At 48.7% G+C, this 17,466-nt stretch overlaps 1 protein-coding gene across 4 annotated transcripts in view; it reads left to right on the forward strand.

Moving 5' to 3' along the window:
- Positions 1–17,466, forward strand: part of SRGAP3 (SLIT-ROBO Rho GTPase activating protein 3) — a 332,469-nt gene that overhangs the window by 307,333 nt on the left and 7,670 nt on the right. For all 4 annotated transcript variants that reach the window (XM_045808138.2, XM_087866833.1, XM_087866834.1 and 1 more), the window contains 6 exons: positions 1,081–1,186; positions 1,401–1,628; positions 4,400–4,479; positions 12,973–13,153; positions 14,382–14,531; positions 16,602–16,929. In XM_045808138.2, the coding sequence (XP_045664094.1) occupies positions 1,081–1,186; positions 1,401–1,628; positions 4,400–4,479; positions 12,973–13,153; positions 14,382–14,531; positions 16,602–16,929 (1,073 nt within the window). The remainder of the gene's footprint in view (positions 1–1,080; positions 1,187–1,400; positions 1,629–4,399; positions 4,480–12,972; positions 13,154–14,381; positions 14,532–16,601; positions 16,930–17,466) is intronic.

Genomic DNA, 17,466 nt, shown 5'->3' on the forward strand with positions numbered 1-17,466 from the left:
TAGAGAGATCACCAGTGTGTACAAAGGCCCAGGGGCAGGAAGGCCCTCTGTGAGAGGGAGGTCGTGGCTAAGGCCACCTGGCACGGAGTTTCTCAGTGGGGGTGCTCTCGGCATTTAGGGTAGAACAGTGCCTTACTGTGTGTCCCATACATTCAGGACATTTGGCACCTTGACCCCTGGATCCCAAATGCCAGTAGTACCCTCTAGTCACTGTGACAACCGCAAATAATGCCCTATGGATTTGTAAATGCCCAGAAGTGCACCACCACCTCATTTGAGAAGCATGGCTCTGTATCATCTCAGATACGTGCGGAAGGGGCAGCAGCTAGGAGGTGAGGCAGGCTGGGTGGGCTGAAGCCTGCTGTGAAAGGCCTGGGATATGGAGGAGAAATAGGAGACATTGTGTTTTAGAAGGAACGTGCTGACAGAATGTGGAGGCTGGAAAGAGGGGCTATGTGAGAAAAGCATGTTTTCTGAAAAAGAAGCTGGCGTAAGCTTAGGCATCAGCCCTGCAGACACACATCAGAACTCTGGCAGCTCAGTCTTCACGCCTGCTTCCCCTCTCCACAAGGCAAAGCCCACAAAGCACGTCTCCTTACCGAGCCCAACTTGCTGCCCCTGCCCCTGGCCCAACTGACAAAAATACCAGTGTCTCTCTGTCTAGGACGGACCTGAGGACCACGCTCAGGGACAAGATCCAGGCATCTGCCAAGCTCACTGGCCAATATAGAGCTCTAGAGTTGGTTGTTCATTCAGCACTCACTTCCAATCTACTGTGTGCCGTGCCTGCGGTGCGGCTGGCGTTCAGAAAGGGGGGGAATGGAACGTGGCCTGTGCCTGTGTTCGTCAGGACTCACAGGTATCAGGTGACAGAAACTCCATCTATCCTGGCTTCATCCATAAAAGGGAATGAACTGACTCACATACTTGCTCCAAGTGGCCAGACGAGGGTCACAGATCAATCCCTAGAACCGGGAGAACTGGCTCCCCCGGAACCATGTGGACGGATCTAGGAGCAGATGTTGGTTGCCTGGCTCTCTGAGGAGGAAAGACACCCTGAAAAGCCCCTTTGCATTACAGAACTGGAGAGCCCAGCTGAGAGGGTGCACCAGATCCAGCAGATCCTCGTCACCCTTCCCCGAGTGGTCATCGTGGTCATGAGATACCTCTTTGCTTTCCTCAACCAGTGAGTTGCCCGGCCAAGTTGGCGGGGGGGTCCCTCTTTGCCTCAGCTCTGGCCTCCTTTGGGAGGGGGTGTCCTGAGGCTTTTGCAGGTGCAGCTGTTCCTAAAACAGAACATGGAACCCTCCTGGAGTTGAGTAGAGCCCTCAAAAGAGAGAACCCACAGGGGGGAAGATTCACCTTTCCCAGGTGACTTGTGAGTACCTCCTTTCTTGTAGCCTCTCGCAGTATAGCGACGAGAACATGATGGATCCCTACAACCTGGCCATCTGCTTCGGGCCCACCCTCATGCATATCCCTGATGGGCAGGACCCTGTGTCCTGCCAGGCACACGTCAACGAAGTCATCAAAACCATCATCATCCATCATGAAGCCATCTTCCCCAGCCCCCGGGAGCTAGAGGGACCTGTGTATGAAAAATGCATGGCTGGAGGGGAAGAATATTGGTAAGAGTCCATTCTTCTTAATATTGTTATTATCATCATCGCAATCGTTGTTGCTGTTGAACAGGAACAGTAAGAAACCCTTTGATTTTCTTACTGCTTTATAGTCTGTACTCCCATATGCATTTTCTCATTTGAGCTTTGCCACAGCCTTATATGAGAGATAGTTGTATCAGCCAAGACTTGGTTTATAAGAGACAGAAATACAACTCAAACTGGTTAAGATAAATGGGAAGTTATTGGTTTACTTTACTTAACTAAAGTGTCTAGGATCATGGCTTCAGGGATAGCTGGATCCAGGAGTTCAACTATTATCATCAGGACTTGGTTCTGCAATCCTCAGCCCTTGGCTCTGCTTTCTTCTGTGTCGGCTTCATTCTCAGGCAGTCTCTCCCTTGGTGGGTTCAGGAAGGCACCTGGTAACTCCAGATTTAGAGCACAATCTCTCAGCAGCCCAGTGGAAAAAGGGCTTCTCCTTCCCAAGTGTCCCAACACAAATCCAAGAATTATATCCCCTTGCTAAGGCTCGGGTCTGGTGAACAAATCACATTGGTTAGGAGATGTCAAGCTGTCATGGGCCAGGTGAGTCACAAACCCATCTCAGGCAGCAGGGGAGTGGATAAGAATCTCCACCTCAACCTCTTGAGAAAGGGGTTCCCTTTTCCAGACACAGTGAGTTTATGTTCTTTGAGAGCTTCACGCCAGGTCAGCAGTTGGTAGTTGGGCACTTCTGTGTGCCTGGTGCTACATGGGGTCTTGGGAGAAAAAAATGTTATAACCTAATCAAAACCAGGGCTGACTACTTTCCCCAGACTGAGACCTTAAAATGTGGTAAAGATAGGAAATGTTTTTAAATGTGGATTCAGAACACCGGCTGACAGAGACCAGCCAAAGTGTTCTGGTTCGTTCTTTATTCCCAATCCGGGACGACACAGCTGTATATTTAGGTATTCCCCATACTGCTTTCAGCTAGGGGCTGACAGGGGCGTTGGTCTTTTGATTATCACAGCATTCCTGGACTCCTAAATCGCTTCAAAGAAAGGAGACATTCCAGCCCCTTTGTTTCCCACCCCGTCCCCCATAGAAATATCAGGACCTGCTGTCCTGTAATCACAGCTCTGTAACCTTATTTGTGGCACCAAGAGCACATCTGTCCTGTTCTGTCATAGAGACATTAAATAGCCAGCAAACATACTTTCTGGACAAAGAGAAGCTTTTCACGCAGTGTTTGCAACCATTACCAGTTCTCTTTTCTTGCTGCACTATAATTAATGTTCTGGGAAGGTCCTATAGATCTGTTGTACCCACCAAGGAATAATATACAATAACCACACTTCCCTTAATCCCGTTTGTGTCCCATGAGAAAGGAACACTATTAATTACATTGGAGATATTTTCAAAGCCAAAAAGGGGAATTTGGCTGAGGGTCTCACTGTAATGGACAACGTTCATTCATTCAATGAATGGACAGATGGTTGCTGAGTGTCTGTCCCAGGCCAGGCCCTGGGCAGGGGTGCAGGGACATAACCTGTATAGGATTAATTCCTGAGGTAGGGGGCTCTGGAGGGGAGGAAACAGGCAGTTCCAGAAGAGGGGCTACCTGAGCCAATGTAGCGAGGTCAGGAAGGACTTCCTGGAGGACATAATGACTTCATGGAGGCCCATAGGATGAACTAGAGTCAGCCAGGTGAGGAGTGGGCAAAGAATGTCCTGGACTTGGAGCATTCAGTAAAATAGAAAGTGGTTCTGTGTGGCCAGAGTGTTGCAGATGCCGAGGGAATGGTGAGGGAGGAAGCAGCACAGGCCAGCAGGAGCCAGGTTATGAAAGGTCTGAAGCCATTGTGTGGCATCTGGGCCTTATCCAGGAGGCAGTGGAGAATTTTTCATAATGAAATTCATATTTTCTCAAATGCCATTGTAAATGTCACCTCCTCCAAGAAGCCTTCCTTGACCACCTATGCAGGTCCCCTCTGCTGTTCTTGTCTCTGCTCATTTGCTCCTCCATAGCACATTTCAACTTGCAGCACTTTTATTTCCCGGCCCATGAGGCAGAGTCTGTGTCCACTGACCCATCAGTGTGTCTCTCCTACCTAGCATAGTGCCTGGCAGGTATCAGGACTCCATCACTGGCTCAGTTAGAAAACCGACTATGTGAATAAACCCTGGCCTCAAGAAGCTTATCATTTAGAGAGGGCGAAGCAGCTAGTGAAATGATCTCAGTGTGTTAATACCAAACCTGACAGGCTTGGATTCACTTTACCTACTACCTACTCCTATGCCCATCATGGCTGCCAACCTGCAGGCGCTGTGTGGACTGGCCCGGGCTTTTGCACACAGCATCCTGAGGCAGCCCTGAGAACCCTGCTCCTTGCGAGCTTCACTCCACCTTGCTGGGCAGTGTCACGTCCTCTGTAAGAAAAGGAGCTAGGAGAGATGAATGACTCATCAGACTTCCAAAGTTCCTTCCTGTTTTGGCCTGTGGTCCTTCCGAGGATAAATGCCAGAGTTTTATGCTGCCCTCTTTGGCAGCCTGACCAATTCCAGGGCTGGGGGAAGCTGGGGGAGGTTATTCAGGATAGCTTCCCATCGAAGGGACTAGGAGCGGTTTTCTATTAGGAGGGCCCATGGGTGGTCAGATGGGTAACACAGGATGGCACAGGCCTGGGTCTGACCTGGGTCAAGCGCAGAAGTGGGCTGGGCTGACACTTAAGGGAAGCTGAGGACAGTGTGAGGGTGCAGAGCCCAACGCATCCCCTTCCCATGTTTCCTTGCAGTGATAGTCCACACAGCGAGCCAGGGACTATTGATGAGGTTGACCACGACAATGGCACGGAGCCTCACACCAGTGATGAAGGTGAGTGAGGGGGAACCTGGCCAGTGAGCTTACCTGGAGACTCTCACACTGACTCATGCCTGCCCAGCCTCTGGGCGGGCCCACACAACCCCCTCCAGCTTTGCAAGCCAGAGTGTTGCCCTCCAGAATAGAGGGGGACCCAGAGAGATCTCGGAGATATGTGCACTCCCATTCACCACACTCCTACCCGCCCGTCTCCTCCCTTTCTGTGTCCCACCTGGCCTGAGTGCAGATCCTAAGTGACAAGAGTTTGCTAAGTAGGAAGCACACTTAGTCCCCTGTTCCTCCTCCACTGTTCTGCACCAGCCTGTGCTAGGACTTGGGGCACTTTGATGAAAGACACATGAGTTGTTGAGGAGCTCCCAGTCTTGTAACCTGACACATTAGGAGTGGCTCCCCATGATCCACAGAAATAATGCCTGAAACCAGCCAGCGATGACCCAGGGAGGTGCTGGTGGGAGAGGGGAAAAGTGGGCCTGGGCTTTAAGGAACTCTTCGGACCCTTCTACCCCTTCTAGACAAGGAGACTAGAGTTGGGTTCATCTCTAGGGAACCTAGACCATGTCGACAGGCAATCTGGATAATATGGGCCCAACACCATTGAATCCATTAGACGGAATGGGCATTACTGAGGGCCCAGGGTATACTTTTAAGGACCTGTGAAAATGTTTTAGTTTCTTTTAAAATAGTGAGGAAAAGGAATATGATCCAGCCTGTATTATATTCATCTTTATACCAATTCAGTTGTAGAAGATAATTTTTTTAATGTTTTTTTATTATATTATGTTAGTCACCATACAGTAGAAGGTAATTTTTAACTTTTTTTTAATGGAGGAAGGGACCCATGAAAGTCATAACACAATCCCGTAGAGACCAAGCATAGCCCTCCTTTCTCCCTGGGATAGTTTTACTTTGAAAAAAATCATTATGTAGAGGTTTTCTTATGGGCTTCTGTGTTTCCTTCTGGGATAGTCCCAGGCCCTGTTGGCCACCATTTTTGTCAGGAGAGCTGGTATGTAGTACTCAGATGTGGTTTCTGGGAGCTGGTGAAAGGACTGGTTCCAAGACTGATACATGGATTTGCACTTGCTACTGACAGATATTCCAACTCAAACTGACTTAAGCATTAAAGGCCTCAGATCATATACCTGAAAAATCCCAGGTTAGGCATATCTTCAGGTATGGCTGGATCCAGGAACTTAGTTGATCTTGTTAGGAATTTGTCTCCATCTTCTGTTCTGCTTCCGTCTGTGTTGGCGTCATACTCAGATAGGATATCCCTGTGTGGTGGTTTTTGGCAGTTCCAGGCTTTCATTGTCCTTCTGTCCAAAGTCCCAGTGAGAAAGAGCTGCCTTTTCATCATGGTTCTAAGAAAGCTCCTGGGGTAGAGTCTTAGGACTGCCTTGACTCACACATCCCACCAAGAACCAATCACTGTGGCCCAAGAGGGAACCCGCGGGTCAGGCCTGAGTCACAGGTATGGAAGAGCATATCTAGGTGTAACATTCGGTTCTGCCAGAATCCTCAGAGGCTCAAGTTATCCTGAGCTGAGGAAAATGTCCCAGGGGGCCTTCGTTTGGAGATGTGAAGGCTGCCACCCTTCTGCTTGTTTGTAACAATTTGGTTTTCTCTTTCCTTCTTTTCTGTCTCTTGCCCTACTACTTCCAGCTCTTCTCCTTCTCCCTTCTTGTCCTACCTGTTGCTTGCTTTATTTCCCTCTGTGTGTGTGTGTAGCTCCCTCTTGCTCTAGATCTCACTCTCAGTCTCTCTCCTTCCACTGGGGGAAAACAGCTCTTGTCCAACAAGATAGACTGAGTTTTCAGCATTAAGATTTGTTAGGACTGCTGCTGGTGGAGGTAGATGTGTCTGCAGGAGGGTGGGTCACATGCCCTCTGTGGACCCCCGAAGCCCACCTTCCTGGGGGCTGAGGTCACTGCCGGTCATCCTGCACATGCTGAGTTTCCCCACAGCTCCTCAGCCGGGGATGGAAGGCTGCTGTGGGCACCAGGACTGAGGAGGAGGAGGGACGGAGAGACCAGGTCTTGCTGGGTACATGAGGAAGCAGCCACAGGGCATACCCAACAGGCTTCGCGCCATCAAGAAAAACCCCTCATAAAATGTTGCCTCCCTCCTCTCAGAGTAGAGGCATACAATATCCCTGGAACAGGGTAAGTCAGAGCTTGTCTGCTTCCCTAGAAGGTCCCTTCTCAATTGTTCCTTGTCAGGTTGCTGGTTTCTGAGAATGGCAAAGGCAGAAAGATCACCCTGGAAGGGCAGCAGCTGCTTCGGGAGAGCCAGTTTCATGCTCTCTACAGGTTCTCACTGTTTCCTCTGTGTTGGTGGTGATGGCTGAATCAGGAGCATTCTTCAGAGGAAAATTAATTGCATTTCCTAAATGTTTACCTACACGCCTGCCCCAGTCAAAAGTCATGGAAATGCTGAGTTGCAGGAACAGTTGAGGGACACTAGACTCTGAGGAAGGAGACCTGGATTTGAAAGACAGGGAGAAACCTTCATGGCCCTGTGATCTTTGGGAAGTGATGTAACTTCAGACCTCAGGTTCCTTATCTGTTAAATGAGCACCAAGAGAATTGTGGCCTAAGTTAAAATGAGGTGACCTATACGAAGGAGCCTGGCACAGCATCTGGGACAACTGGATGGGTGAAACATTATGCTGTATCCAGTAGAAACTCCTCCTAATTCTGATCAAGAAACTGAACCCAGGGATTTTTATGGACCGAACTGCTCATTGGTGGCCTAAACCTCCTTTGGGTATATTTTCCTCTAAGACATTTCATTTGGGGGATCATCAGCGTCTTTGTTTTTCTTGAAAACAGCCCAGCCGATTCTGAAGGTCAAATCAGCCAGAAAACCACGACCCCATGTCTCTCTAATAGATGGTTCGCCCAGTGAGTGACCAGCCAAACGGGAGGAAAAACGTAGTTCTTTGGCCTTTCCTTTCTCAACATATTCTGTACCTAGCTGATGCCTGCTGCCCAGCCTGGAGTCTGTTAGCACATCACTGGTATTTATGTGGAAAATCTACTTGTGCTTGCTCTTTGGTCTCCTAAGATTTACAAAGAAACCATGGTTAGGCTAAGAACCCTTGATTGTCAGAACTAAGCCAAGTGAAAACATCGAGGCAGACTGTCACCAGCAGCTTTATTAATTGGATGCTAAATGAGGACTGAGGCTGCCAGATAAAGAAACTACTAAAATCCGTAACAGAAACATGATCATATAGTTACGTCAGTTTCCAATTATAATTGCACCACCATTCTCTCACTGATGTTTTCGCAGAATTTTTCCAGTTGCCTTCTAGTCCTTCTCATCATCTACATCTGGAAGGCCATTAAGCCATTAATTTTTTGGCTCTATCAGGGGTCCGTAAATTGGCTTTAGGAGGTCCACTGTGGGCAACATTTTGTTTCTGTTGGAATGTGTGCCTCTGAGAAGAGGTCCATAGTTTTGATCACATTGTTCTAGGCATCTACTAGAAATCTGGGTAAGATTTCTACTGGCTTGCAGTTCATGATATTTCCTTTAAGAAAAAAATGTCAAGCACACAGAAAAGTGGATGGAAATTGTACAGTGCACGCCCATAAACGTACCACCTAGTTTCTACATTAGTTAACATTTTGTTGTATTTATTGTATTGTGTATCTATCCATCTATCAGTCCATCTTGTTTTCATACAATTTTTTAAAAGATTTTGTTTATTTGACACATACACAGTTGATGCTTTTGCAGTTGAGGGTGGTCAAGTCCTTTCACTTTGCCGAGGCAGACATTTGAGTACAGACTTGAATGAAATTAGGAAATGGCACACAGGGTCAATAAATATTTGTTGAATGTGAATGAATGCAAATATCTGGGAGAACAGTATCCCAGGGAGAGGGAATAATAAGTGCAAAGGTCCTCTGGCAGGAAAAGGTTTGGAATGTTTTAAAAACATCAAGAAGGCTCTATGAATATTTATGTTATAGTGTTTAGGGGTATAGTGTACTGATGTCTGCAGCTTACTTTAAAATTCATTAAAAAATGAGATGGATGGATGGATGAAGTTTGGATAGATACGTGATAAAGCTAATACAGTGAAATGTTAACAGTAGAATTTAGGTGGCAGGTATATGTATGTTCACTGTCAACTTTACTTTGTGTTTGAAAAGTGTCAGAATACAGTGTTGGAGGAGAAAACATTAAGGCTACTGAGGCTGTGAGGGAGGGACTGAGTGAGGGAGAGAGTGGTAGGGAGCGAAGCCCAGAGTGCGGAGGGACCTTGGCAGCTCTGAGGAGACATTTGGGGTTGGCCCCACGCACAGTGGGAAGCCTTCAGAAGGATTTCAACAAGAGAGTTGCATGATCTGATTATGATTTTAAAAGATCCCTCTGGCTGCCTTGGGGAGAAATGGCTCTACCAAGCACGAATGAAAGCAGGGAGGCTCGTAGAGGGACAATGTTGATCTGGACCAGGGCAGTGGCCATGGAGGTGGTGAGATGGGTCCGATTCAGGGGACATTTCAGAGGACTTGCTGATGGCTAAGACGTGTGATTCTCCAGAGCACGGCTCTGGCCTGAGTAAGCAGGCAGATGGTTCTGCTTCCTAAGATGGGAAAGATGAGAGAATTAAGTAAGTTTGGAGAGGGGTGTGTGGGAGAGTGATAAGAAGGAGAATCACATATTCTATTTCAGGTATGATAAACCCAAGTAAGAGACTTCCTCATAAACGGCGGCTATGATTACTCTTTCTACCACACACACTTACGTAACGGCGTCTGCAGTCACACGTGCCCTTTCTCAGCCTACGGCTCAGCTCTGCTCCTCCTCTCTTCTTCTCTTCCCCTTACATTTCCCACTCCTCTTTGTCCCCCCACTCCCAACTCCAGACCACCCCCAGTGACTGCTGGAGTCTCTGGAGATGCAGAAGGCAGGACCTAGACACCCAGGCAGCCCCTCCAGGCTCCTCCTGGCAGGAGCAAACCTCTGCTCCCATCAGCTTCTTCACCAGTGTGGGGAACCCTGGGGTGAAACCCTGAGAGCCCACAGCCTCCGGGTTCAGCTCCTGGTCTTGCAAACCCTCCGGCCTTTTTGTCCTTGTAGCTAGGTGGGCAGACAGGTGACCGGACAGCACTAGCCTAAGGCTGGTGTAAGATCCAAGGAGGTAGCAGAGAGGAGGACAGAGATCTCCCCATTTTCCTGAGAAGGTAATTTTGAGTCAAGATCTGAGTTAATGGGGTCCATTTAGCTGTGCTGTCATCTTGCGTCAACTGTGTCAGAATAGCATTTAAAGACATTTGTCAGGGAGCCAGCTGGGAAGGCTGGCCTCACTGCCTGAGGCCCGGTCCCTGTAGAAGGCTGCCCCAGGCCCTGAGGACTAGCTGCATCCACAAGCCACCACATCTCCTAGGAGCGCCAGCACAGTCTTCTGAGCCAGCTGCTTACAGAGGGGAGCCCTAACGTGCATGTGGGTGTGGGGGGGATGGATGGGGGAGATGAACAAAAGAGGTACCTCCTGCTCTTTGATTTTCCATGCTGCCCATAGCCCTTAGAAGTGCATTCGCTCTGGTAACAACTCTCATACAGAGCTAACTATGTGCCGGGCACTGCTGCAAGCACTTCCTATACAGTAACTCATTTCATCCTCATAACAGCCCTCTACGCTGTGTACTATAATTAGCATTCCCATTTTACAGAAGAGGAAACTGAGGCTTAGGAAGGAGAAATATGTTCTTCAAGGTCACACAGCTAAAAAGTAGTAAAGCCAGGTGTTCTGGGCTTAACTCCTTGATGGGCAAGTGGGCGGCTGGATGGACAGATACACGATGATCCATAAGGAAGGGAGCAATAGAGAGGTCGCACAGGGAAGGTAGCTGCGTCTAGAGAGAGCAGAGGTCACTTTCACTACTCTTTTGTTCTATTAAAATCCAATACATTTATTATTTTTATATATGTAAATATATACATAAATATGTATATTATTTTTACAGCATCAGACATCTTTGTGTTTGCTTTAAAGTATAGATACATTAATACTCACAGCCAGTTTTCTACCAAGTATGGGCATCTCTTAAGGTACAGCCATAGCACAGATTAAATAAATCATAGGCATAGCTCCCCTGCTCCCCAGAAAGTCTCTTTCCAAACCTCACTAGCTGTATGGCCTAAAACCACATAAACTCTCTGCAGCTTAGATTTCTTGTCTGGACCTACCCCATAGGGTCAAGCCACTAGTAATTATAATCATGAGAGCGACTATCAGCTGAACACCTCATGTATGTCTGTACTATGCTAAGGACTTTCATACATTATGGCTTTTAACAATCTAAAATCTAGTATATTTCTTTTTTAGTTGAGATATCATGGACATATAACATTATATTAGTTTCAGGAGGACAACATAATGATTCGATACACGTATTGCGAAGTGATCACCACCGCGAGTCTAGCTGACATCCGTGCGTACGTCAAAGTATGCATGCAGTCACCAGAGTTACAGATTTTCTTTTCTTGCGATGAAAACTTTTAAGATCTACTGTCTTAGCAACTTTCAGTGCAATGCAGTATTATTAGCTCTAGTCATCATGCTCTACATTCCATCCCAAGACTTACTTATTTTATAGCTGGAAGTTTGTGCCTTTTGACCACCTTTACCCATTTTGCCCGCTCCTTACGCCCTGCCTCTGGCAACCAGCAGTCCGTTCTCTGTATCTGAGAGTTTGGTTTGTTTTTGCTTTTAGATTCCACATACAAGCAAGATCATACGGTATTTGTCTTTCTCTGGCTTATTTCACTTAGCATAATGCCTTCAAGGTCCATCCATGTTGCTTCAAATAGCAGATTTTGCTTCTTCTTTATAGCTGAATAATATTCCACTGTATCTATACACCACATTTTTTTTTCCTTTCTTTTTTTAAAGATTTTATTTATTTATTTATTTGACAGAGAGAGTGAGAGAGCACAAGCAGGGGGAACAGCAGAGGGAGAGGGAGAAGCAGGCTCCCCACTGAGCAGGGAGCCCGACACGGGGCTCGATCCCAGGACCCTGAGAGCATGACACGAGCCGAAGGCAGATGCTTAACCATCTGAGCCACCCAGGTGCCCCTGTATACCACATTTTATTTATCCATTTATCCATCTACCTTTTCAAGTTAGTGTTTTTGTTTCCTGTGGAGAAATACCTGAAAGTAGAATTAGTGGATTTTAGGGTAGTTCTATTTTTAATTTTTTGAGGAATCTCCCTACTGTTTTCCACAGTGGCTGCACCAGTTTGCAGGGAGGGTTCCTTTTTCTCTACATCCTCACCAACTCTTGTTATTTCTTGTTTTCTTTTTTTCTAGTAGCTACTCTGAGAGGTGTGAGGTGCTGTCTCATGGTGGTTGTGATGTGCATTTCCCTGATGATGAGGGATGCTGAGCGTCTCTTCAGGTGTCTGTTGGCCATCTGGATGTCTTCCCACATCCTCCTGAATCACCCGAGGTGTACAGAGGTTATGTGACCTGCCCGAGGTCACACAGATAAGAGGCAATGGAGCTGGGCAGTAGGAGTGCCTCCGGAGCAAGAGCCATATCCTCATTGCTTAATCCAGTCAGGGCTTGTCACTAACCAGTGAAGAATAAAGGTTTGATTGGTAGATGTGTGTGTGCAAAGAGATAAGCTTGAGCTGTGGCCCCATTAAGAATTCTCTCTCCCCCAAAATTAAGTCCATAGATGAAAGTGTTATGCAGCTCAGGCTGTTAGAACAGGACTGGGTGGCTTACACAACAGAACTTTATTTCCTCATAGCTCTGGAGGCTAGAAGTCCAAGATCAAGGTGCTGTCAGGGCTGGTTTCTGGTGAAGCATCTCCTCCTGGTTTGTAGAAAACCGCCTTCTCACTGTGTTCTCACACGACCTTTCCTCTGTGTACATTCAGAAGGAGAAAGAGAGATCTCTGGTGTCTCTTCTTCTTCGTAGAGGGACACCAGTCCAGTCAGATTAGGACCCTACCCTAATTACTCACTGGATTTGCGGGGCAGGGGGGACGCACAATTCGGTCTGTAACAGTGAGCTTTGAAGAGTTTTGGGAGCCCTTAAAAATTGTGTGCAGCATCTTTGCATGGATGGGAGTCCACCTACACCCAAAAGATAAGAACCACTAAAAGTATAAGTGGACAAAGAGTGAAAGGATTCATGCACAAATAGAAATGGAACTTGTATTGAGAGGTAGAAGAAAGAGATATTTCTTCAGATATTATTTTAATTAGTGTTAGAAAGTGGAAAACAACAGGGGTAATGGAAAACAAAGATATGGTGTGTCAGAAGTTAGATGGCCTGCCTGAGGCCATAGCACAGGGAGCAGATCTGAGCTAGAACCTGGTGTCCTGAGCCCCGGCCCACACTGTTTCCACTGGCTTGCTGGCTGTGCTGCCCCCCAGAAGCCAAGGCCATCTGAACGAGGCTCCTGGCTGCCATCCTGTTCACTTCATGGATGCTCTTTCCCTTGCTTTCCTTCTAGAAGTGGAGCAGATCGAGGCCATTGCCAAGTTTGACTACGTGGGGCGGTCCCCGCGTGAGCTGTCGTTCAAGAAGGGGGCCTCGCTGCTGCTGTACCACCGCGCCTCAGAGGACTGGTGGGAGGGTCGTCACAATGGCGTGGACGGACTCATCCCACATCAGTACATAGTCGTACAGGACATGTGAGTGGGGATCAAGACCTTCTTTGAAGAATGCCATAATTGATTAGTGATGTCTTGAATGGGCACAGGAATAGGAGTGCTGGGCTGTATGGAAACCATCTGCTCTCACTGGTATGATACACTTGGCCTTTTGTAAGAATGGATTCTATCTAACTTACCCTTAAATGGTGATCCACTTAAACAAATAAGCAAATGGCTCAGGCTTGAGAGCACACAGAGCCAGCGTTTGGTGCCTTGGGCTCACCATCCTGGTCCACCCGACAGCCCCCAGGGCATTCATCACCTGCCCTTGTTCTCAGCATCCAGTGGATCTTGCCATACTCCTCTGCCCTCCTGGGCCTTCTCTATACTCAGTAGCCCGCCCACTGCCCCCTTCACTGCTCGCCATTCTCTTTCCCCGAGGTGGCTCTCTCAGAGGATGCACAGAAACAGTCATCCCCTCATTTCCAGTTAGTGGGATGCTGTTATTTTTCTGATATTGTTTTTTTTAGAAAGAAAGGCCTGCATCCCAAATACCTAGCCCTACCCGAAGACCCAGAAAGTCTACACCTTCTCTTCTTTGAAAGCCATTGAAGGTTCCTACAACACACACTCCTTCTCAGGCTCAGGTGGACCTGATTTATCAAGGAAGCAGCAACCGCGCTGGCTCTCAAGGGAAAGCATAAGCTTTGATGGCAAGAGGGGATGGTGTGAAACCAGAGAAAAGTCCAAGGCCAGGCAGACAACAAGAGAAACGCCAGTGGAGGAACCTTGGCAGCCACCTCACAATTATCCAAAACTCTGGGTCAGGAGCTGAGGGATAGAGGCACTTTTCTTCCTCCCTTGCTTAGCCCTAAACTGCTTCTCAGGGCCCCTCATGGAGACTCAGCTCTCAGTGCTCAGCTTGTGGGCTCCTCCCCTCATTACTCCAGCACTCCCTCCAGCATTTAGCTTGTCCTAGCCTGGAGCAGCCTGTGAGAGAAAAACCTAGAGGAGGGGAGAGGAGAAGGTAGGCCTGGGGCAGAGGGGGGGTTAGTCTCCTGCCAGAGAAAGTAACTCAGGAGAGAGTGAGACAGTGGGCGTGTGTGTGATGCTAAGGCGGAGTGGGAAGCGCCTCACCCCGAGGATGGGCATAAGTTAGCCCTAAGGTGTGTGTGGATCCACCCTTCAGACGTGTCTCCAGGAGCCCTGCACATCCAGGATTCTCTGGAGCAAAGCACTGCCGATTCACATCTGTCCTTCTCCCCAGGGATGATGCCTTCTCCGACAGCCTGAGCCAGAAGGCTGACAGCGAGGCCAGCAGTGGGCCGCTGCTGGATGACAAGGCCTCCTCCAAAAACGACCTCCAGTCACCCACGGAGCACATCTCGGATTACGGCTTTGGGGGGGTGATGGGCCGGTAGGAAACGCGGATTCATTTTTTCCTACTAGTGCCATGCCCACCTCTGTCTGTGTTGGGAGGGGCAACGGGGCCCGAGGGGAGAGAGGGAGGCTATCGTGGCTGCTTGTTCCCTGCAGGATGTGATGTCAGGCACACTGGGGGGTCTGCTGGAACTGGCCCCAGAATGCCGGGCGTGAAAGGGTCCAGCTTGGAGTGGGGATTTGGAGCAGGAGGAGAAAAGATATGTTGGCAAATCAATGCTTTTTATGTAAAATAGTAATATTAAATGGGGAGAAAGAGAGAGTTATAAACTGACAAGTATTTTTCCTACCTCTCTCCAGTTCTTGCACCTCCTCCCCATTTTCTGTTGAAGACCTAAGTTGTTGTATTTAAAAATTTAAGGCTCACATACTCCCTGAAGTGCACTACACAAACAAAAAACTCACACCCACGCATGTGGTGGGGGAAATTGACACTCCACTCCACCCACTTATTTGGTGGGAGCACATTTGCCAATTTCTTCCCTCCCCGTGTGTGGGCTGGGCTGTGTCACATGACCTTTCTACCAGGCAAGAGTTGTGCTTGTCATTCTACAGGCCCTTATGGGCCAAAAAATGTGGTCATTAAAAAAAAATTAAAAAGAAAAAAGAGAACCTGACAGTTCCTCGCTGCTTTCTTAATCAGATTCCCAAAATGTCATATTTTTTTCATTTTTTTCGGTGGAGAGGTCATGGGATCAGCTCCCACATATGGGTACTTGCAGACAGAGCCAGAGATACAGTCGCAATAGGAACATATGTTCATGATTTTGCTTTGGTAGAAGTCTCCGTGCCTCCTTTCAGTATATTCTGCTCAGTTCAGCAAATGGCTTAGGCACTGTGATAGATATGGAATTGAGGGGCAAAAATGGAAGTCTGGGGTAGGTAGAAGACAAAGCCATGGTTCCTGGAATTCTGGGAGGGCCATATCTTCTCCTGCCTCGCTCTTCCTCTCCCTCTTCCCTCCCTCCCCTACTTTATTCTGGTTCTTTTCTTTCTCAATATTTCCTGCTCTCCAGCACCTATGCTTTGGTCCTGTTGGGGTACCCACAGGCGGTGCTTAGCTTGGCTGGTGGCTCTGGGATCTGAAGTGCTGCTGACCACATTGAACTTGGTCCTTCAGTCACAGTCCATTCCAACACTCTGTCCCTCCTTCCTACCCCCTTGCCACTTCCAGCCTCCCCTCCCTTCAAATCTTTGTTGATCTCCCTAGGATGTAGCACAATTGTCTGCGGGTGGAGGCTTTTATCTTCAGAGTGCTTTCACACCCACCAAAGCTCCCTGGAATGTGGGCAAGGAATATTATGCCCATTTACCAGATTAATAAAAAGGGTCTGAAAGAGGACACAGGAAAGTCTGTGACAAAGCCAGCCCTCCTGATAGATACTCTAGTCCCCTTTTCACTCCACCAGAGCCTCCCTAAAGAGTGAAAGGTGGCCAGATGCATGGAAGGCATGTTGAGTGATGCAATTTTTACTCCTGAATGACTAGTTTTCCAAGATCTGGAAAAGCCTCATAGATATAGCCCTTTGCTGAGGAGATTGGGGGTGGGTGACGACACTGGACTGCGTTCAGTTCCCAGGGACCCCCTCCTGTGCTTGCAGGGAGCTGGTGATTTTTTGGTACAGTCAAGCCTCAATGCTTCAGACCAATTAAGAAGCCCTTCAGAATCATGGAAATGTCTGAACCACTTAAGAACATATCATGAGCCCAACTAACCATCACCAAAGTGTTCCCAGGTTGAAATTCTCCTGGCCTTGACTGGACATGTAGACAAGATTCATTGTGTAATTAGTAACACCACCGTCTGCAGTTTGGAAAGCAGAATGCTTCCAATTCCTTCGAGTACGCAGATTAAACCTGCCCCTCGCCCCTGAGCTACACGCTCAGCCAGCGCTTTCGTTGCACAATTGAGTTTGGCTGAATGAGGCTTTACTATACCTGCTCCCTAGACTAGTGTGTAGTGTGTGGCCTGGGGTTAGCTGATCTATTCTGAGACTTGCCAGGGTTGACCTCTGCCCCATGCCCCTGCCCCCTGGCTCCTTTGCAGAGTGCGGTTACGATCTGATGGAGCGGCCATCCCCAGGCGCCGAAGCGGGGGCGACACCCACAGCCCACCCCGGGGCCTGGGCCCCAGCATAGACACGCCGCCCCGGGCTGCCGCCTGCCCCAGCAGCCCCCACAAAATCCCCCTCACCCGGGGGAGGATCGAGAGCCCTGAGAAGCGGAGGATGGCGACATTTGGGAGTGCTGGCAGCATCAACTACCCTGACAAGAAGGCTCTCTCGGAAGGGCACTCGATGAGGTCGACATGCGGCTCCACCAGGCACAGCAGCCTGGGGGACCACAAGTCCCTGGAGGCTGAGGCCCTGGCAGAAGTAAGGGCCAGCGGGAAGGCAGGCCGGGCCAGCTGAGAACCCCAGAGGGGCGGCCGGGTGGGAGCCTGTGGACTGGGGAGCCACTTTGCCCTTCACACCAGGCTCAAGGTTAAGGCAGAACACAAGATAAGAGAGCAAGCTGGCTTCCTGTCCCCCAGCTGGCCTCCCCATGGGAGCAGAAGCTGGATGGGTGCAGCTGCTGGCTAGGGATCCTGTAAAAACTGAAGACCTCCGGTCTCCAGGGCTGGAGGGGGGATTCCTGCCCTGGGGGCAGGCCGGATGAGAGGGATGCGATAATGGCAGGTGTCTCCACAAGATGGCACAGTTGAGTTATTCATTCATTTGTTCGTTCATTCATTTATTCGTCTGATCATTCATTCATTCATCTGTTCATTCATTCCTTTATTGACAAATATTGATTGAGCCACTGTTGTGTGCCAGTCACTGCGCTAGGCACCGACAGTACAGTGGTGACCTAAAATGGCCCCAGACCCTGCCTCCCTGCTGTCCATCTTCCCCGAGCGCCTTTCTGCAGCC

Source organism: Ursus americanus, chromosome 14 (assembly GCF_024610735.1).
Source record: "Ursus americanus isolate L20-20 chromosome 14, mUrsAme1.1.p, whole genome shotgun sequence".
Classification (NCBI taxonomy): domain Eukaryota; kingdom Metazoa; phylum Chordata; class Mammalia; order Carnivora; family Ursidae; genus Ursus; species Ursus americanus.